At 47.3% G+C, this 22,894-nt stretch overlaps 1 protein-coding gene across 5 annotated transcripts in view; it reads right to left on the bottom strand.

The window, feature by feature from the left end:
• The window catches only part of SYTL4 (synaptotagmin like 4), a 585,230-nt gene that overhangs the window by 231,035 nt on the left and 331,301 nt on the right, over positions 1-22,894 (bottom strand). For all 5 annotated transcript variants that reach the window (XM_069212747.1, XM_069212740.1, XM_069212773.1 and 2 more), the window contains one exon: positions 14,890-15,105. In XM_069212747.1, the coding sequence (XP_069068848.1) occupies positions 14,890-15,105 (216 nt within the window). The remainder of the gene's footprint in view (positions 1-14,889; positions 15,106-22,894) is intronic.

Raw genomic sequence — 22,894 nt, 5'->3', positions numbered from 1 at the left:
TCCTCATGCAGAAAAGGCACCTGCCGTCGCAAAGCCAGGTTGTGCAGCATACAGCAGGCCGCAATTATCTGGCACACCTTCTTCGGTGAGTAGTATAGGGAGCCACCTCTCACATGGAGGCACCAGAATCTGGCCTTTAGGAGGCCGAAGGTGCATTCGATCACCCTCCTAGTTCGCCCATGTGCCTCATTGCAGCATTCCTCCGCCCTTGTCCTGGGATTCCTCACTGGGGTCAGTAGCCATGACAGGTTGGGGTAACCAGAGTCACCTGCAAATGTCGAGGGACAACTGCTAGACACACACTAACCCTTAGGGACAGCCCCATACCCAGACACCTATGTCAACTGTATTTGGACCTTGGGCTCACCTATTAGCCACACACAGTGCCTCTGGATTTGCCCCATCACATAAGGAATGCTGTTATTCCTCAAAATGTAAGCGTCATGCACAGAGCCAGGATACTTGGCATTCACATGGGAGATGTACTGATCTGCCAAACACACCATCTGCACATTCATCGAATGAAAGCTCTTCTGGTTTCTATACACCTGTTCATTCCTGCTGCTAGAATGTGTCTCTCTTCCGTTGTCGACAGGTCCACCAGGGGTCTGTACACCGGAGGATGCCGCCATCTCATCACCTGCCCCAGCGGACGTGCCCTATGGAGGAGAACAGCAAGCAGAGAGTCATCCAACACTGAGGTATCACGATGTGTTATTTGGAGAAACGTTATTAATCTGCAATGTGTCGGTATCTGTCTATATTCCCGGCCTAGATAGGTGTGACGCAGTTAACATCCATCCCATGTGGCCTCCTGAAATGGCGGCTGCCTGACCTGTATGGTGGGACAAGGGGATATGAGGTAACTGCACTGGCGTTGTACACCGTCGTAGTGGGCGGTCAAAGACCGCAGCACAATTCTGAATTGGTTAACATTGGGCCCTATGAGCCAATGACGATGTACGCCGGCGCTGACGGTACGCACCGCCCCGGACGTGACCGCGATTTTCTGTCCGTTCACTCACTTGATACCGGACCTTCAACAGGAGAGGACCTACACTGCAAGTGCTGCTGTGACCTGTGTCTGGAAGCGACGATGGCTCATGTGTCTGGGGAAAGGGCCCCTGCCTTCACTTCGGAGGAGTTGGAGAAACTAGTGGATGGGGTCCTCCCCCAGTACACGCAACTGTACGGTCCTCCAGACAAACAGGTGAGTACACTGTGAGCATGCTGCATGGGCAATGCCTGTTTTGAGTGGTGTGGGTGGAAGATACATGGGGGGGGTGGGGGCTGCATGTGTGGATGGTGAGTGTATGTGCGTCAGGGCATGGGTGGGAACTGGTGCGCAATGAGTATGACGATCTGGACGGGTAAGTAATTTCCTTTCCCCCTCTAGGTCAGCGCCCACTAGAAGAAAGGTATTTGGCGTGCCATCGCCAAGGACATCTGGACCCTGGTGGTCTACCACAGACAGAGCACCCACTGCCATAAAAGATGGGAGGACCTGCGCAGCTGTAGCAAGAAGACGGCAGAGGCCCAGCTGGGGATGGCCTCCCAACGTGGGAGGGGTGCCCGTCGCACCATGACCCCCCTGACCTTCCGGATACTGGGGGGGGTGTATCCGGAGTTGGATGGGCGCTTGAGGGCATCGCAGCAGCCACAAGGGGGTGAGTACACTCTCATTCAGCTGACACTGCGCGCATTATGAGGTGTCTGGGTGGGTAGGTGGGCAGTGGGTTCCCCTAGGCCAGGGCGAACTTGGTAGGCAAGGTCCCTTGTGAGGCAGGCTATGTGGCACCCCAACCCCACCAGTGGCAAGAGTCATCTACACCTAGTCACTTCCAGGTGTGCAGTAATTGGTCTTTGGCCTCGTACTCCATGGTCAGCTGAAATTTCTAGGAACTGTCAGTGCATGGCGTAGTGCATAGGGCTGCTCCCTGTGTGTTGTGTCCGCCAACGGTAGTGGTGTTGCATGCACTAAACATGTATTTCTTCTCTCTCCCTCCCCCCCCCCCCTTTTCTGTGGTCTCTCCGTTCTTGTGTGCAATAGCATCATTGGCACCGGAGCAGGAGGGAGCTGCAATCCACTTGGCCCTGGAGGGCGAAGCAACGGAGTCTGAAGCCACCAGTGGGACAGAGGGTGAGGGGAGCTCCACAGCAGGGACAGGAGCAGACAGCAGTGACAGCGACTCCTCCTCTGATGGGAGCTCCCTTGCGGTGGCTGGCACCTCTGTGCCCACTGCATTAACAGGTACAGCCGCCACCCCCCTACCAGCACCAAACAAATGCATACCTGGAGGGCATTCGTTCTGGGCAGGCAGCCCAACAGAGAGCATTTCAGGCTCTGGCCTCAGCACTGATGGCAGCCATTGTCCCTGTGTCCAGCCTCCAACCTCCAACTTCCTCCACCCAGACCCTATCCCCTGTACCCCAGCCTATCCCAAGCACACCATCAGACCAGCATGCACACACATCAACACACAAGAGTGGCTCAGGCACACATAAGCACCACACATCCCACAGGCACTCACAAAAGCCCCATCCCCATGCAGACACAGCAACATCCACTGCCTCCACTGTGTCCCCCTCCTCCACGTCCTCCTCCTCCCTCCCTGTCTCGTCTTCACTCACACCTGCATGCACTACATCCTCAGCCACTACCTCCATCACCAGCACGTCCATCACCACACACCGCTCATGTGCATTCACCACCCCCACTACCATTCACACATCCCCAGTGTCCTTTCCCAGTGTGTCAGTGAGCCCTCCACCCAAAGTACACAAACGCAAGCACGCACTCACGCAACAGCCATCCACCTCAACAGCCTCCGGCCCATGCACCTTCACCCAAATTCAGCAGACGTACACCTCCTACAACCACTACCTTTCTCCAATCCCAAACCTGCTCCATCTTCCCGTCCCAGTGTGTCTAAAAAACTCTTCCTGGCTAACACTGACCTCTTCCCTGCACCTTCCCCCCAGTCCTTCCCCTAGGGCCAGGCTTGCCAGTCCCAGCCCAGCACCTCAGCCACCACATTCCCAGGCACAGTGGTGCCATGTAGCAAGGGCAAGGACATTCCGCCACCTGCAGAGGTGAAAAAGGTACCCACATCCCGGAGGGAGAAGCCGAAACTACCAGCCACCAAGGGCTCAGCAAAAACAAAAGGGGATAGTGGCAAGACAACTGCGGCACAATCAAAGCTGGGGAAGGCCCAAAAGCAGAAGAGCAGGTCAGGAGAGGGCATGGTGGCACCAACTGAGGAACCGGTGTCACACTTTCTGTCCACGACCACGCCAACCTGCATCTCGGCGCACACCGTTAGCTGCCCGCCACCACAACCGCCACCTGCACCACCCCAGGCACGTCTACCGCCTCAACGACAGTCCCCAGCCTCTTCCCCAGTGGGCAGTCATCCAAGGCTTGAGGAGATGTCCTGCTTTGTCCCTCAGCAGGTGCGGACCCATGCACCGTCCTCACAGACACCGCCGCAAGCACTGCCACCTGAACCGCCCCCGGCATGTCTAAAGCCTCAGCGATGGTCCCCAGCCTCTTCCCCAGTGGGCAGTCATCCAAGGCTTGAGGAGATGTCCTGCTGTGTCCCTCAGCAGGTGCGGACCCATGAACCATCGCCACAGACACCGCCGCAAGCACCGCCACCTGAACCGCCCCCGGGATGTCTAAAACCTCAGCGACGGTCCCCAGCCTCTTCCCCAGTGGGCAGCCGTCCGAGGCTGCAGGAGACTTCTGGCTGTGTCCCTCAGCAGGTGCTGACCGATGCACCGCCGCCAGCACCACCACCAGCACCGCCGCCACAGACACTGCCGCAAGCACTGCCACCGGCGTCCTCGGACACTGGCACCACTGCTGACATGGCTACCATCCCCAGTGGTCAGTCGTCTGAGGCTGGAGGAGAGTTCCTGGACCCTGGGCAGCTTCCATGAGCCATGACTTCCATCACTGTTTGCACCTGCAGGTGGAAGGCGAAGCCGCAGCAGTGTGGGGTATGTCACTGCCTCCATGGCGTATTATGCTACCTGAACCTCGCCAATCTTGTAGCACGCACACCTAGGTGAGGGAATTGTACCAGCCACACTATACATGGAGCACTCTGGGCACCAGGCCCCCTCCGGAACCAGTGGAGTATCACATCCACTACCTCAGTCCTTGGCAGGATGAAGCACTCTGGGCACCAGGCCCCCTACAGAACCAGTGGAGACTGTTATCCACTTGAGAGAATGTGGCTTTGCACTCCCCAGTATAAAGCAGTGGGCAATCCACCCACTGGAGAGACTTGAGAGACTGTGGCTTTGCACTCCCCAGGATACAGCAATGGTCATGGAGCCCCCTCGTGCAGCAGTGGCGTCGTGTGTTCATCAGGCTGAGGTGCCCCCACTCCCCCTGAGGTGCCTGTGTATTTTTTATCTGATGCCCCAGCAGTGTTCTCTCCGTTTCGAGTTAGGTATCATGTGTGGGCTTCGCCCATGCATTTTGGGCCCAGTGGTCCACGGACAATGATTAGTACACTATCCGGACTTGTGTAGTTGGTGTATATATTTGTATATACTAAATTTTGAGTTTTGAATAATGGATTTTTCATGATTACAATCGTTACAATAATTTCCTTTTGCCCTTGCGTTCTTCCATGGATTAGGGGGGGGTATATATGTAATGTTGCTGCATGTATTTGTGTGTATGTTGTTGTGGGTGAGGGTAAGAGTGGGGGTGTTGCATGTTGTGTGTGTGTGTCACTCTCTTTCCTCCCCTCCTCCCCTGTGTTGTAGGTGCAGTACTCACCGTGGTCGCCGCCGGTCGTACTCCTGGTAGAAGCGGAGGTAAACCAACATGGGTAACACCTGAAGTTTGGGCTCCATGGCGTCCTGGTTCCTCGTTGGGTGTCGAGAGGTTAGTGTTTTCCCTTCTGTGTACTGTTTCCGCTGTGCTTTTGACAGCGTTGGTTCCGCCCCGGAAAAGGTGGTGGATAGGCCTCTTGTAATACAGTGGAAGGTACTTAGTCTTCCGCCTGTCTGTTTGCGGTGACCGCCGCGGTGTTTGTTACTACCGCTGTGGCAGTCGGAGTGTTAAAGTGACTGTCTATGTTGGCGGTTTCCGCCACGGTCATAAGCCAATTTTTTTTTTCGCTCGCCTGTTTGTGGTATTACCGCTGCTTTAACACCGACCGCCAGGGTTGTAATTAGGGCCATAGTGTCTTTTCTGCACTGTTGTTCCGTAGGACTACAATCCAGTATGTCATAGACCTATTGCAACAGAGTGCTGTCACATTGAAAATTTGAAAGATCATTCTTTATTGCTCTGCTGAACATGCTGGGGGACTCGCAATACCGTTGGGACAAACAAGAGTACAAGTACTGAGTCCCGCGGTATGAGAACACTATCAGATAGTGGCTGTCTGGATGGAGGGGGATGCTAAAGAAGGCGTTCTTAAGATGAATAATTGAAAAATACCTGGTATCCTGAGGAATATTCGTCAAGATGATGGAGGGGTCAGGGAAAATTGGGAATTCTGGTAATACCATATTGTTCAAAGGGCACTGGTCTTGCACCATGCACCAAGTATTGCCCTTAGCTTTCATGACCGGGTTAATATGGATGTTGCAAGGAGACACTCCATGGTAAGTTACTTCCTGTTCTAGCAATGCCTGTATAATAGGGGCAATGCCCTCCTCTCACTCCTTTGACAGGGGATATTGCTTCACTCTAGGTAGGTGGGCACCTTTCTGCAATGTATTCCAGAACAGTGCAGCAGTATGGATAAGGCCAACATCATGGGGACCCTTAGTCCATAAGGTGTCTGGTAGTAGTTAGTGACAGGTCTGTTTCTTTTACCGAATCAAACGCTCTGCTTGGTGTGGGCATTCAGATTTCTAACAATTCTCAGTGGTATGTCTGCCTGAAAAAGTACCACTCTTTACTTTTGGTCATCATCAAACAGATGGTTGTCAAGTATCCCACTCCCTTCCCTGGTTCAATGAAGATGACACAGGCTCACTAAACATTATTATGGTCGCTGGCTATTAGAGCACCATAGGTTGGTGTTAATACCAATGCCTCTATCTGTAATATTACCTCCAGCCCAGTGTCCTTTTTAATTTTAATTACAAAAAATAAATTGCATGTGATACCTTACTACCTTAAATCTTATATTTACATATTTAACTTTGGCAAAATGACCACAATAGAAAATTCTATTCTATATCTGTGTTTAACATTGCCAAGAAGAACACGCTAATTCATAAACAAGGGTCGTGATCCACTTTGTCCTCACCTTAAAAAGATGGCAGTCCCTGGATCCTTTCCACCCCCGTGCAGAGACAGAACTTCAGATTAAACCTGGCTTCTGCTTACCTCAAAGTATGTGCACTGGTCTCTGTGCAGCTGGGGGTATGCGGTCTTCCGGTGCCAGCTGTTGGATTGGGGGTGGAGGAGGCAGAAGGAATCTCCTGGAATCTGGCTTGCCAACTGTTACGGGGTGGGCAAAATGCTGGTGACTCAAATAACCACACAGACTCTTCTTATCAATCCAAAGACAGTATTCACTGTTGTAACAGGGAGAAAAACACTATGGGCTGCACCTCAGCCCACTCAAGCTACCTCAGCAGTTTTTCCTCAAATGCCTGCTCACGGGCAGGACTTTTTATACAATACAATGCTTTATTACACATAGCAAATAATAAGTAATTTGGAAGTTACAGAATCAAGATAGAAATAGACATGTGCCCCCATAACTGTGAATTCCTAAACCAAACCATTACAGATTCTTCATCATACTTTTGACAATGCTTCATGACAGGGCATTCCTTGGTCTAAGAATGCATGGGTGCTTCATAGTAGATTCCTTAGAGTGTGTGCTGGCAGCATTGTGTGCCTGAGGCCTCAGTGTGTTCAGAATTTAGTTTCTTATCTTCACCCATTGTTTAATCAAGCACCTGTGTGCTCTGGGCTAAATCGATTATGAACCTAATGTCTAATCAGGCCACTATCTGTTTGAAGGCATGGTGTGTGTGCCGGGGGGCGTGTGTGCGGATGTTGTAAATGCTTTTGGGTCAGATAGACATAAGTTGGCCTTTAACTAAAAACTCTTTCAAGCGTCCTATCCCACTACAGCCTTAAGTTAACTTTTCACCTTATTCTTGTCAGTGTGGGAGAGCTGTGTATCCATTTTTGTTGTGTAGCCATTGTAGCTATAGTTTTATACACAATATTTAAGCAAACTAGGCATGCCACTGTGTACTTTAACCTAGATATTTTTTATTTTAGCTTTGTTATATGATTTTAACATTATCCACATTTGGGGTCTTGTTTTATTTTCTTTATATAGCTGTTCTTTGCCTAGGTCAGCACTGCGTTCTTAAACAAGACATTTCTTTCACTCTGTGCTTTTCTCATGGCTGCAGTAAGATAGGTTGCTGGCAAAAGTTGTATGCTTTGTCTCCAATGTTCACAGAAACATACACACTCTTACATGGGGATCCTTTCTTGGAACATCAGATGTTTTATTATAAAAACACTACTTTGACCATGTGCGTTAGAGGGAGATTCCAGCAAGATGACCAAATCCGTATGCTGATTTACTGCAGCTGCTAATGTAGACTACAGGACGCTTGCTCAGGTATGGGGGATGATGTCTTCCCAGGGGGAACCTGAAAGGCAGAATTACAGCTTAACATGCTGTGCTCTAACATAGCTTAGGTGGGGACTACCCCTACAAGCCTTAGTGACAGTATGGTAGCGTTATTCTTGTGTTTAACTCTACTTGTCACAATTTTAATCTCATTGTGCTTCATCTTCCCAGTTATTGCAGTACAGGTTTTATTGTCTAAGATGCAGTAACTTCAATAAAACCTTATTGAACTTTACTTTGCCTCTGATTGTTCTTGCATCCATGAGACTAATGTAAATGAGAGAAACAGATAAGATCTGAGTGACTACGATTCCCCTGAGGAGTCATGTGTGTCATGCGCCCGGTTGCTCCAATCATCCCTGCTCTTGGTTGGAGATGAGGCACTGCTAGTTAGCCGGAACAAATCCGGATTAGGTCAACAGATGTCCCATGGTGCGGGATCAGACTTGGTCCCTGCAGTACAGGTGATTCTGCCACCTAAATCCAGTAGTCTCATTACGATAATGAGGACCTACATGACAGAAGTCGGGCCTAAATTGTTTTTTACCTATGAACGCTTGGGCCTGATGCTGCACTATATTTTCGTGCTTCTTATTTTCTAAATCACATTTAATTTTTACGTTTCCTACAACACTACTGGGCCTCTCCCCTGCAATACATAGTGCTGTGGTTCCTTGAGGGGACCAATGATCCTGTTCTTGGAGTATTGAAGTGTCTGACTCACCTCAGCAGGTCAGGACACTACTGGAGCTATGGGAACGAGCATCTAAAAGAGAGGGTAATCTGTGTATGAATATATATATATATATATATATATATATATATATATATATATATATATATATATATGCACAATATTTGAACCTGTGGCGTACAGGTCTCAGCCCATCACTGCCGGCATCTTTGAGAGCCGAAGAAGGAGGAAACATACCAAAGAACACGGGAGACCTATATGTGGATGGCAGGATGGTTGGTCTTGCAGATTTTCATATTAGGTGGGGTGTGGGAGGTGGTGGCTTCCTGGCAGATGCAGGCTTGGTGGCAGCTATAAGCAAGACAGAGTCAGAGAAACATATTCTAAACCAAACTCTACAGGGGGTGGGGGTAAACTCATAACGCCATTATATGAACTGCTGCCGCCCATTACGGCTACCCGCATGGCAAAATTGAAATCACAATGAGAGGACGTTCTGGGGACGGAGCTAAGGGAACATGAGTGGCTGTCCATGCTGATCAACTGCAGAAAGCCACGTATTGTGCGCCTGAAACTGATCCACTACAAGTGTCTACATAGGGACTATCTCATGCCACAAAGGCTTCATACACGATCCTGCCAAACCAGAGTATTGCCCTCAGTGCAAGACAACAGTGGGAACAAATATACACATGAGGTGGACATGCACTGGGGTGGCTGTTTTTTGGAAGGAAGTGATCGGTACACTGAGGGAATTGACCAAGCTCATGATTCAACTGCAAATCCATTTGTACTTGATGAGTTAGGTGACTCAAGCCCGACACACAAAACATATGGAAAAAATAGTAGAGTTAGCACTGGCAGTGGGTAAAAAAATGTGTAGTCTTGAGATGGATGACAAACAGGTCACCCACTCTGAAACAATGGTTGTGGGAATTTGAAAAATGGATAGAGGCTGAATGTTGAGTTTGCAACAGATTAGTGTACAATGAAACAGGCTACAGATCAGTGTACAATTGTATGTAATATGGTGGCACTATGTTTACTGGGGGTAATGGAGAAACCCAGGAAGACGCAGGCAGAGGAACTGGCGGACGCTCAATTGGAGAGGGTGGACATGGAAATGTAGGGAGTATAATAAATATATGATACATATATGAGAAGCTTGTACAGTCGGTGGCTAATTTTACATGCAAAAAGAATTTAAATGAATAACTGCTATGACATGCTCCTTTGTTGGGGGTGTGGGAAGAGGGGGTTGGGGGGTTAGGAGCTTAAATGAAGCTGTATGTTTAATTATCATATTTGAAAACAATAAAACATTTTAAAAAATGATTCCGTCAAATCCAGACTGAAAGGCCGCCCTTTTCCCTGCCTCTTTAGGAAGGAATTGAGGGGCTGGGCATCCCAGTCACAGCACAGTGAAATCATGTCCCCTGTTTCCTAAAAGGCAATAAAATCATATTTAGCAATAAAATCTATCCAGGTTGGGTTGTTTATCTTTGCCTTGAGAGCAGCTATGGTCCAACTCAAAAAACAGAAGAGGCAGTAGGATGCTGTGTCCCATGAACTACAGCCTGTATGCAATAAATCGCTTATCGAGTTATCAGGAGGATAACTCCTTATTGGTGACGGGGAGTCATTCAATGAGTGAACAGTTAGACAAGGCTTCATATCGATGCAGCAGGAATAGAAATCTGGTCTGCTGGACAATAGGAGATGAGATGTCAGCCCAGCCAGTTTCAAGTATTGTTACGCTGAGAATTTTTGACCCTACTTACAAAACTGCTTGCTTTAATCATAGGGATCATATGATTATGGTTGGTCAGATGGGCTAATTGGTTAGATTTGTAAAAATACCCTAGCATCTGTAGGAGGCTGGCCTGGTTTGTAGTGGGGACCTTGGGTACTTACACCTTATACCAGGTCCAGTTATCCCTTATTAGCTAAATGTAGTAGTGTTCTAGCAGCTTAGGCTGATAGAGGTAGCTATAGCAGACCAGCTTAGGCTGAACTAGGAGACATGCAAAGCTCCTGCAATACCACTTATAGTTCTACAGTATTTATATACAAGTAAAGACAATGCTCAGAGTTACCAAAAATAAAGGTATTTATAAGGAATGGGACCAAGTTCAGAAGTCTAAAGAAGTTCCAGGAAGGACAGGAACCCCTGCCAACCCAGAAGAGGGTGCAAAAGAAGAGTCCACGGTTAGTCGAAGACTGAAGAAATGCACTCTAGGAAGATGCCAGCAGGTTCCTGCATGATGCAAAAGAGGTCCCACGGCGTGAAGATCGTTGCAGACATGATTTTGTGTCGGAAGTCACCAACAAGCCTTGGCTACGACAAAAGTGTATTTTGCGTCAAAATGGCGCTGGATAGACCCAGGAGGGACCTGGGGGCCTCAACTCTGTGTGAGGAGGAAGAGGGGGCTCTCAGCACTTTGGAGAGCCCTCTGGGTGCCAGCCAGCACCCCCGGAGGTCCCAGGACACGGGGACAAAGGAGGTGCAAAACGCAGTTGATGCAGCACAACAAAGGAAGGTCGCACGCCGCTGGAGAACAACTCAGCGAGTTGAGCGTCGCAGGATAGAGTGCTGGAGACCTGGGCCTGGCTGTGCACCAAGGAGTTTTGCAAAGAGTGCACAGAGGCCTCAGGAGGTGAAGAAGACACAATACACAAGAGTACTGTCGCTCTCAGGGAAGGCAAGGTCTTACCTCCTCCAAATTGCGTCAGCAGGACCTCAGGACAGTCTATGTCGATGATGTCCACCTTCTATGTCCGTAGGAGCACGCTCGCCACTGTGAGAGGAGTCCTAGGGTACCAGTCATCATGTTAGAAGGTGCCTGCTTGGAGCAGGGGAGTGACTCAGTCACTCCATGGGAGATTTATTCGGTCCTTCTAGGGCAGGATGAAGACAGGGAGTCCACAGAGCATGCACACAGTGGAAACTGTTGCAGTTGCTGACTTGGAGCTGAGGTTACTGAAGAAAAGTATCTCTTGTAGACGCTTTGTTGCAGTTGCAGCGTTTCTTGGAGCAGGCTGTGGTTGATCCAAGGTCAGAGGAAGCTGAAGTTGTTGCAGAGGATTCCTGAAGGAAACGTGCAAGCAGAATCTGAAGAGAACCTACAGGAGAGACCCTAAATAGCCCTGAGAGAGGGATTGGCTACCTTATCAGCTTAGGACCAATCAGGAGGGGTCTCTGATGTGACCTGCTGGCACTTGCCACTCAGAGGCCTCCAAAGCAAAGCAAAGCAAGATGGCTGAAGTCTGGGACACACTGGAGGAGTTCTGGGCACCACCCCTAGGGTAGTGACGGACAGGGAAGTGGTCACTCCCCTTTCCATTGTCCAGTTTCGTGTCAGAGCAGGGGAGAAAGGGTCCCCGAACCAGTGTAGACTGGCTTATGCAAGGAAAGCATTTCCAGAGGCTGGGGGAGGCTACCCCTGTAACACCTATTTCCAAAGGGAGAGGGTGTAACACCCTGCTCTCAGAGGAAATGCTTTGTTCAGCCTTCCTGGGACTCGGCTGCCCAGACCCCAGGAAGGCAGAACCCTGTCTGTGAGGTGGCAGCAGCTGTAGCTGCAGTGCAAGCCTCAGAGAGCCTGTTTGGCAGTAGTGGGGGTCCATGGTGGAGCCCCGAGGATACATGGAATTGGCTCCCCAATACCAGATTTGGAATGGGGGGGACAATTCCATGATCTTAGACATGTTACATGGCCATATTCTGAGTTACCATTGTGAAGCTACATTTAGGTATTGACCTATATGTAGTGCACGTGTGTAATGGTGTCCCCCCCCTCACAAAGTCCGGGGAAATGGCCCTGAACTATGTGGGGGGCACCTTTGCTATTACAAGGGTGCCCTCACACTTAGTAACTTTGCACCTATCCTTCAGCAAGTGAAGGTTAGACATTTAAACATTTAGGTGACTTATAAGTTACTTAAGTGCAGTGAAAATGGCTGTGAAATAATGTGTGCGTTATTTCACGCAGGCTGCAATGGCAGGCCTGTGCAAGTGTTTGTCTGAGCTCCCTATGGGTGGCAAAAGAAATGCTGCAGCCCATAGGGATCTCCTGGAACTCCAGTGCCCTAGGTACCATATCCTAGGGGCTTATAAAGGGGGGGGTTAAATTGGTAAATGAAGTCACTAGCCTACAGTGACAAATTTAAAAGCAGAGAGAGCATAAGCACTGAGGTTGATTAGCAGAGCCTCAGTGACACAGTTAAGCACTACACAGACTCACACATTAGACCATAAACTATGAGCACTGGGGTCCTGAACAGCAGGATCGCAGTGAGACAGGCAAAAACATACTGACGTACAGGTAAAAATGAGGGTAACATGCCAGGGAAGATGGTACCTTCCTACAGCAGCCCCAGGCTGGAGCCCTGCTCATATTTCCTAACTGTGTCTTTGTACCAAGCGAGAGGACCAACAATTAACTATAACAAAGCCACCAAACATATCTTGAGTGCTGGCTCCTAACCAGCAGACACTACAGGTTGTCATCTCCGGCAGAAGAAAAAATAAGGCCTCTATTATGCACAAACCAATTTAGAACTGCATTATATAGTTTCTCACCTTTCTCACCTCATGCTGTTGTAGCAGGGGCACTCCGATTTGGACCGCCACATAAGGGCAGACAGCAGGAAGGAGGCTGATGGTAACATTAATGGGGTTCAGAACCACCTTGCTCTCATTTCGCCCTGCCCTGATAGGTTTTAAAGATGCATTTACACCCCTTTGGCCAAAATTGCCTACTCTTGTGACATTTGTGACCTTGAGCACAAATTGCACCCAGACACCTTGGAGGAGGAACTGGCACAACTCGTGCTAAGTGACAGAACTGGGGCAGAACCGTTATTCCACCTTGTAAAGCCTGAGCACAAAGGGCTGTTTGATGACATTTTCTTGCAAATTACCCACCTGAGTAGCATTTTAAGTTCTAGCAACAGGAGACGGCTATGAAGAAAGACACTTGAGTAAAGGTAAAAGCTGTGCCTGCAATAATACTTTACATTTGGTGCAACAGGCATCCACAAACCTTGGCTACATGAATAGGAGATAGGGTGGAGGTAAGTGAATCTGCTCAATTCTAAGGTAAAGTTGGAGAATGGGTGGGTGCGGGGCAGAGGACGAAGTCTGGCTAGGACACACTCTGCCTGACACAAGGCCCCCCCAATTTTGTTCTCTGACAGGCTGATGAGAGAGTACTATCAATGACGCTGTCTATGGTACCCCCTACGAATGATGTTGAAGTAGTTGTTGCAACTGAAGTTAAGGATAAGTCTGGCTGTCAAAGATATTTCTCTGCTTATCATCCCCACGGCCATCTCCAGCATTGACAATGGAGGTGCTTTTCACTGAGGAATTAGATGCGTTGTCTGCCCCAGTGATTTTCCTTGTTACCATGATGAAATTAAATTAGGCAAACCGCCAATGGGGTCCAATACACAGTAGCAAGAGGGTTAAGATGAAATATGAAATTTCATGTCAAGTACCTTAAAGTGAACCACCAAGAGGGACCCGACGGGCATGGACAGCCTTCGTTCATGTGTGTCCGGCTCAACAGGACCCCTCAAGAGCTTTTCAAAGGGAGGTGGTCTGGCTCCTCCTGCTCCCAGAGAGATTTCTGGGCCATACAATCCCTACCCAGGATCCTTCTGATGTTTGGTATTCAATGATCTCCATTCAGGGGGACTACTTGGATTTCCAAGCAAAACACGGTTCAGAATGCAGAGCTTAGTAGCTTAACAATAAAAACATTTAAATATGATACGGTCTCTCACCTCCCCTTGGTTAAGGAAGCCTCAGCCACCACCACCACCACGCACAGACTAACATTAACTCGTCCACTCTGGTAATTAGGTGCTTCTCAAAAGTGAAACTAAGATAAAAGATGCAGGAGACCCAGACGATCAGAAGATCCATAGGAAATCGAGGGAGTCCCAAACACGTTCCTGAAGAAAATAGCAGATCCACTAGGAAAAGAACAGGTCGCATCCATCTAACCTCTTGAGCTTATCCTTATCCAAACAAGCCAAAGGAAAAAAAAAAAAACAACCTGCCACCAATACCACCTGTCAGCCGCTGACAGCCCCACTACGTGCTCCACCAGGTGCCCCAGGATCAAAGCACAAGCACTGTTGGACTGGCGTAGCGGGCATCGGGCGTTTGCCCGAGAGGCTTGAAGGGAGGGGGCCGGTTTTGTTTTTTGGACTGGTTTTGCCGTGAAGAGGTGGGGTAGGGAGGGGTCTTCAATGTGGGTTGCCACTGCTGTTTCAAAAAATTTCCCAACGTCCCTTTGGGTGAGCACAAACATAGCACAGTGAGCGGGCAAACGACCGAGGGGACGATGTCATCCACCTAAAGCAATTCATTTTACCAACTCATCAGTAAAACTTTAACATCAAGTAAACATTTTAAAATATACTGGTTTGGACAAACCCAAAAGTAGAAAATGTCTTCTATATCCAAGACTGCAAAACATCAAAATAATTTAATTTGTTTGCGTCTGCTACCCATGCGGTACAAGGTTCAGACGTGACACTTACGCTTCCTTTACACAGACGGTGCACTTCCAGGTGCCATTAGCACAGGGCACGCGACAGTCCTTACACACCAGATGGTTGCAGCTGCGACAGGTGTTTCCCCTTGGGCTCATACGGCCTAGTTTTTCTTGGCATCGGGCACATGTGCGGTCACTGTAACGCTGGCTGCCTCTTTTGGCCCCCTTTCTTCGTATCTCCAGGAGCTCATTTTTCAAACGCCTACTCACAGAAACAGGGAAGGAGGGGAGAAATATCACATTAGGCGCTACTCACAAAGCCGGGTGAAAAAGAGAAGACATTTTAGCAACGTGAATAAGAAATCAACCCATTTTTTTTTTTACAACTGCTGCCATGTGCGTTTATTGCTGCGCTGAAACAGATAGAATGAGGTTCTCGCATTCGTGGGGCACGTACAGCAAAGAGGATTTAAACAAGGTTTTCCATTTTACAGCTTTAAAGGGTTGGCCAAAATCACAGCTATGCATTTTGACCCGAGAGCAGTCGTATTAAGTTGCTGGTTCTGTTAATCTCATAACCCTTTCTAATTGACAGTCACCAAGGCTGTGGCCCTGGGAAGTTTATGCCCAAAATTTAAAATCTGAATCTTTATCTTCATGCAATAACTTTTTTTTAAGCCTACCCCATGTAACTCAATCCTGAAAAGTGAACACGAATAATTATCTTTCCAGTGCAATGGTGGACATGTGTGGTCGTTCTATTTTAAACACTGTGAACTCACTAAAAAAAGGGGTTCTGTGGGGGGGCAGCAGAGTTTGCACAGCGCTCAGTGAAGTCTTTAATTCTATAAAAGCCAGAGTTGCTTTTTGGTGGTGAGGGGTCTGCATACCCTACCTCAGAATGAAACACACATTGGCAACGCCAATAGTTCTGGTGTTGACCGCCAGCCTTTTGGCAATTCTTGAATTCTTGTTTTGCCACAGTTTTCGCAAAACGTTATCATTCCGGAAGCTGCCGGGCCCTCATCAATCTGAACAAAAACATTGGCTAAAGGCAAATATGTTGCTTTGGTCTAAAAAAAAAAAAAAGAAGCACACACTGGCATACGACTCCCTGGCACTGAAGGGAACTTCTGTGTGTGTTGATGTGCTCCTTAGTGAAGCCAGCCAATGGCTGAAATGGGTTGATACATTGCCCCGTGATGCATGTTGTAGTATGTGTAAGAAAAATATGAATGACAGGACCACAGACTAATAGACGAATGGCTGAAAACCCCTCAAGGTAAAATTAAAACATCTTGGCTAACACAGCCTTAAAAAAGCCAATCGTTCTACCACTAACTGCCAAGAAAGAAGGAAAGGAATAAGTAAGGAAACCGGACAGAGAAAAAGAAAGACAGAACGAAAGGACAGAAAGAGAAAAGAAAGGTCATGAGGAAGGAAAGATAGAAAGGCAGAAGAAAGGAAAGATGGAAAGAAGGAAAAATGAAACAAAGAATGAAATAATGAAGAAAACAAAAACAAAAGAATGAACAAAAGAAAGAAAATTAAAGGAGAAAAGAAGGAAGGAAGGAGGAAAGAAAGAATGAAAGAAGGAAAGAATGGGAGAAAAGAAAAAAGGAAAGAAATGAGCAAGAAACAAAGAAGGATGAAAAAAAGGAAGAAAGATAGAGAGAAAGAAGGTAAGAAAAGAAGGAATAAAATACAAGAAAAGAAAGAAGGCAAGAATGAAGGAAGGAAAGAATGGAAGAAGGAAAGATGAAAACAAGAAAAAAGGAGTATCGCAGGAAAGAAGAAAAGAGAAGGAAAGGAAAAAGGGAAATAAGAGAAAAAAGAGAAATAAGGGGAAAAAGAAGGAAAACAGAAAAAGAAAGGAAAGGAGAAAGAAAGAAGGGAAGAGAAAAAGAAAGAGGGAAAGAAAGAGGGGATGAGAAAAAGCAAGAAAGAAAGAAAAAGAAAGAAAACTAATGTTCGTAAAGAAGGGAAGAAAAAGGAAAAAGAAAGAATAGACAGAACGAAAGAAAAGAAGGAGAGGGAAAGAAAGTGGAAGGAAAAAACAAAGAATGCAAGGAAGATAGAAAGAAAAACTGGAAGAAAGGAGAAAGACAGAAAGAAGAGGAAGATAGAAAGAAGAAAGAAGGACAAAAAGAAAGAAGGAATATAAGAAAGGCAAGAAATGTTAGGCGGTAACAAGGAAAAACTTTTATGAAAGAAGGCAAAAAAGAAAGGAAAGAATGACAGAAAGAAGGAATCCCAGATAGATTTGCAAAGATAGTTCATAATCCGAGTACATGTAAACTCCTGGTATGATGTGAAAAAAGCAGCAGCAGCCAGATAAACAAATGATTTTACAATAACATTGGCAGGAGACAGGAAGTGATAATGATGGAATGTGCCCTGTGCTCTCATCTGGTACAAAACCTCTTGTATCACATCAGGCTTTACAAACAAAAACTACTCCAAAATAATAATAAAGTAAAAACAACCACTGTCAAAGCCAATCGGTCTCGCCCATGCACAAGCTATTGGCTTTGCTAATATAATTTAGCTATGTTGTACACAAGTGTGGCTGCTGCTCATAGTTGATAAATGTTAGCGGAGTAAAGGAGTAGAGTGAAGCGGTGCAGGGTAGAGTGGAGTGGTGTAGGATAGAGTGGAGTGGCGTAAAGTAGAGTGGCCTAGATTGCAGTGGTGCAGAGCAGATTAGAGGACTGAGAGAGTGGATTAGCAGAAAGTGCACTAGCGGATAGTAGAGTACATTGCTATAGAGTGCAGTTGCATAGTGTGCAGCGTTGCAGAGTACAGTGGCAGAGTGCTGTTGCACTGAGTTGAGTGCTGCAGAGCAGAGAGGCATAGAGTGAAGTGGTGTAGAGTGGAATTGTGCAGAGTAGAGTGTATTAACAGTGTGGTGTGGCATAGAGGGGAGTGTCGTAGTGTGAAGTGGTGCAGAGTAGAGTGCAGTGGAGCGGTGCAGAATGGAGGGACAGAGTGGAGTATGTGTGGTGTGGTGTGGTAACGCACTGTCATTTCAGGCAACACATTTTCAACTGAAATTACTATTACATATGCACAGACATACCGTTTTACTGACAACAGTATACAGCAAACAAACTATAATGTGTGGAAATGGCATCAACTCATGTGTTTTGATTTTATTAAAATATTTGTTTCCAGCACAATCAGAATTAATAAAATGTGTGCTTTATTTGTGCTTGTTAATTCTTATATATTCTGAAATATCTGCAGTTAATTAACAGGCATTTACATTTTGTTCTGTACTAGAAACAAAATAACATTGTACAGCCTTTCTCTAGCACACCCTTAGTGGCCAGTATGAATGTCCTATAAATTCTTTCACTTTGAAGTCAGAGAAAGAAAAGTGAACACCGAGCTCCCTTGGAAAACAGAGCCTGAGATGTGACCTCTGTCTTTGAATGCACAGCAAATGTGATAAGATAAGAACAAGATTTAAAGTCCTGTTTACAATAAACAAGCACTCTTAGGATATAGTAAAAGAGGTGTGGTCGATGGAAGGAACAAACTCAAGCTGGACAGCCTAAAATGAATAAAGGCAGAAAATATAAAGCAAGCAAATGCGAGTTACAAAGCCAATGGTCAGGAATGGGCAGAATGTATTCCCAGGGAGGCTTTCCAAATGTCCCCAAGATGTCCTTAGCAAACCAGACAGCTCAGCTGTCTGGTAGGCTTCAACCTGAAACATAGGTAAAGAGTGGCATTTTAAAAGTGTCACTAGCACTTGTAAATCAGCAGCTTTTGACCCAGTGGCTACCTATTCTGTTGTTCTGTTTTTTTTCAGCCTGTCATATAGTCCATCATGAAATGGTTCTGTTGTTGCAAGAGTTCTACTGTAGGCAAACATTCTGCTGTGCATAAAAAGAAGGTATGCTTTTAGTATGGCACAAATGGCAGGAAAATAATTAAAGTGTTTATTTTCTTTCTGTGTCCAGTATTTGTGTGTTTCATTATCCTTTTCCCCTGGACATAGCCTTCCTGTATAGACTGGATTATCTGCAACTTTGGCTCACCCCTGATGCATGAGTAAGCGTCATACTGGATGTTGAGACCATTAAAACGTGTTCTTTTTCAAAATCCTACCTGATGTATCCCTTTTTGCAAAATGTTGAATGGCTTTCCCTTAGTGACTTTTATGAGGACTGTCCACTTGTCTTCTGAAATTATAACTGGTTATTAGTGTTTTTAAGAGCCTTCTAATCTTTTCAATACATAATAATTTTATTTTTGATAATCTAATTTTGAATATGTAGAATATGAAACCAGCTTGCCAAGCTCACCTGTGTGCTGTGGAAAAAGAGATGGCCTAAAAATCTGGAAATGTATGCAGAGATACTGTGCAAGATAGTTTTGCCAAGATAGATTTCTTTCTTGAAATATAAATGTCAAAATTGAAACACATTAAAACCCTTTTTCTGAAGGGGGTCCTCCTTTTTTTCTTTTTTTCTTAATTTATTATAAAACAGTGATAACAGTACAATCAATGTCCCACAACTGAGAGGCCAGTATTAACTGCACATAAAACAAGCAATGCATATTTATCAGCAATATACAACCTTCTCACAATGTCTGCCATTCAGGATTTCAGCTTGATTATGCATAATATGTTACCATCCACAACAAGGCTCTCTTAATGAGCACATTAAAGGTCAAGAAAACTTGATAACAACCATCAAATACAAGCCCAGAAAAACAACAAGGGAGAAGGAGTGGCCAAGGAAAAAGGGGAATAGAAGGAAGAGAGAGGTAAAAAGGGATCAGAACATTTCTGCTGCCTGAATAGCGTCAATATTCCGATTGACCTTGTAGGGTAGCGTAGAGGAATGGAGAACCTTCTAGTACACGCTATAGGAAACGCCAAGCATCTAATTGCTGCTAAAAGTTCGGTCTAACAAAAAAGCACGCAGGGACACCATGTATCTTTGGGGTGCCAGCCCTCTAGCATGAGATCCCAGTAGATCATCAACTGCTCCTGACAGTACGAAGCATCCCACAGCCTCTCACGGATCCAAGGCACTCCACCACGTCCCCAGCTCATCGGAAACCTGCGCTTAGCCAGCAACAACAGCAGCCCTATCAGTCTTCTGTGAACAGCCAGGACCCCCTTAACATAGCCTAACAGGGCAAACTTAGGAGTGAGTGGCAGCTCAATATCAGTCATCTTCTCAATAATGCATAGCACCTCCATCCAATATGCCCTCCCTCCGGCACAACGCCCAGCAAGGTGAAGAAAGTCCGCGTCAGGGGCCCCACATCTTTCACAGCGCGCATCTACACGCAGCCCCATACGTCTCCAGCTGCTAGGAGTATGATACAGCCGTTGTAAAAACTTAAAATGAAGGAGGTGTAATCGATAATTAGGGGATAACTCTCTCATATGAGCACAGCATCTGCACCACACCTCATCTGAAATAGCCTCACCAATGTCCGCCTCCCAGCGCAGTCTCGCCCCTATCTCAGTTCCAGGTGACTCACTCTGCACACATGCATAAAGCTTGGTAATAAGTCTCCACGGGGACTACGTCTGGTATAGGAGCTCCAGTGCAAGACACACCGGCGGCCTCGCAGGGAAGCAGGGGTAGCGGGAGCGTAGCATAGCCCCGATTCTGAGCACAAATAGCCGGTTCATAGCAGTATCAAGCCCACCACTTAACGCCACCTCAGCCGAGATGACCAGACCATCAGAAAACCAGGAGCCCAAGGTATCCAGGCCAGGCTCGCACAGGACTCCTGCACTCACCATTCCCCTGACATCTGCACATCCGCAACATCCAAAATTGACAGCGTAGGTACAAATAGCTCACTCACTTTAACACGTCTCAGCAGCGCGGACAAGGCCCTCGCTGTACAGGCCACAGTATTAATCTCATGCACTCTGGGTCTGATAGGATTCCCCATCATCCTTGACAGTCTATCAGGCCATACAACGTCCGCTTCAGGTGCCAAATGTGGCAAATACCTTACAGGGAACAGCCAAAAATGTGCAAAATGTGCCTGCGCGCAATAATAATAAAGCTCTAAATCCGGGGCCGCCAGACCACCCATCTCAAACGGAAGCATCAATCTCTCCCACGAAATTCTGGGCTGTCTACCAGCCCAAACTAACTTCACCAGAGCAGATCTGAGCCTTTTCAGAAAACTCACAGTGAGAACAAGCGGTAGGTTTAGAAACGGATATAGAAACGTAGTCAGAATTACCATTTTCGCTATGGCGATACGGCCGGTCAGCGAAAGCAGCAGCGAACGCCACATCTCCACTTTTCCTTCCAACCATACAAGAGCCCTGCCGTAATTCTCTGACCAGAGTGTGGTGACATCTTGGCTCAGCCAGACACCCAAGTACCACACTGGGCCATCAGCCCAGTCAATTGAGTATCTAGAGGGAACCCGTGCCATAACCGCAGAGATGGGTACCACCACCTACTAAGACCAGTTGATGGTTATCCCAGAGAGCCGCCCAAAACACATTATTTAATCTAGCAGGACATCAAGATGTCACCGTGGGTCACGGACATACAGAGCAACATCAGCATACACCGAAATTAACATTGGCCTCTGCCTGAACGTCAAACCTCTGTGATTGAGATGCTGCCGCAAATCGAGCAGTCAGTGGCTCCATTGCAATTGCAAAAAGCAGCGGGGATAATGGACAGCCCTGAAGAGTGCCTCTAGCTATCAAAAAAGGATCAGAGAGGGTACCATTCACTCTCAGCTGTGCAGAAGGCCTCGAATATAGCAGCTGAAACAGTTGTATAAATCTGGAGCTCAGCCCCACTCGAGCCAACAGGGCGAACATGTACGGCCGTGCCAGAGCATCAAAAGCCTTGGTAGCATCTAAAAGCACCGTCGCCGCGCATACATCAGGGTCTAGTGCTCCGCAAACTGCAAAATAGGTGCGGAGATTATGCGTTGTGGAGTGGCCCGGTACAAAGCCAGACTGGTCCAATAACACCAGAGATGGGAGGAAGGGCTGTGGCCGCGCAGCAATTAACTTCACCAGGATCTTATTATCTATATTAATTAAAGAGGACAGTAGGAGTCGCAGCTGCACGGATCTTTCCCTGGCTTTAAGATAGTCACAATAAGGGCCTCAAGCAACGAGGCAGGAAGAACCCACGTATCCAGAGCCTCCGCATAAACCTCTAAAAGGTGCGGCGCAAGGATATCCGCATATTCCTTATAGAAGGACGCTGTTAAGCCATCCAGCCCAGGAGCTTTATCACCCGGCAAGCTGCGGATCGCTTGGACTACATCATCCACCGAAAAGGGGGCATCTAGGTATGGCTGGTGCGAATCTTCAAGCCACAACAAACTTATATCCTCAAAATAATCAGTTGACGCAGCCGCATCTAATCCAGAAGGCTCCGCGTACAGAGTGGCATAAAATTCAGTGAGAACACATTTCATCTCATCAGTACCAGTGTAATGGTCACCTGCTGAATCTGATAATTCTACAATGTAATTACTTACCCACGGCTTAAGGAGCATGTCTGCTAGCGTACAACCAGCTCTCTCCCCTTCACCATATCTTCTCGCTGCAGCATAGTTCCCTAAGAAGCAAACCTCACAGAGCGCAGCCTCCTTGTACTGTGTCATCTTACTTCTCTCAATATAGCCAGAATGTCTCCCAACCAATCAGCCACCAAGCGCTTTTCCAAATCAGCCAGCTGGGTCTCCAGCTCCGCCAGCTCCCTCCTCAGCACCCTCAAGACTCCATGTAGCTTAGCAATGCAGATACCACGAATCACTACTTTAAAAGCCTCCCACACCTTCCCAGCGGAAGCCACTGACCCACGATTCTCAGCGAAGTACTTCAAGATAGCTTCACGGATCTCAGTTCGGAATAGATGATCTCCAAGAGCACCATTAGGGAGTCGCCACATGAAGACCCTGGGGAGCCCCCCCGGTACAGACAACTCCAGCAGAACTGGAGAAGGATCCGACAGTGTGTGCGCCATGTGCCTGACCGAGCACGTCCAGAGCACAGCATCCCTGGTGGCAAGCCACCTATCTATACA

The sequence above is a fragment of the Pleurodeles waltl genome, chromosome 2_1 (assembly GCF_031143425.1).
Source record: "Pleurodeles waltl isolate 20211129_DDA chromosome 2_1, aPleWal1.hap1.20221129, whole genome shotgun sequence".
Taxonomy (NCBI): domain Eukaryota; kingdom Metazoa; phylum Chordata; class Amphibia; order Caudata; family Salamandridae; genus Pleurodeles; species Pleurodeles waltl.
The sequence above is the reverse complement of the archived record's forward strand: the minus strand, read 5'-3'. Positions and strand labels throughout refer to the sequence as shown.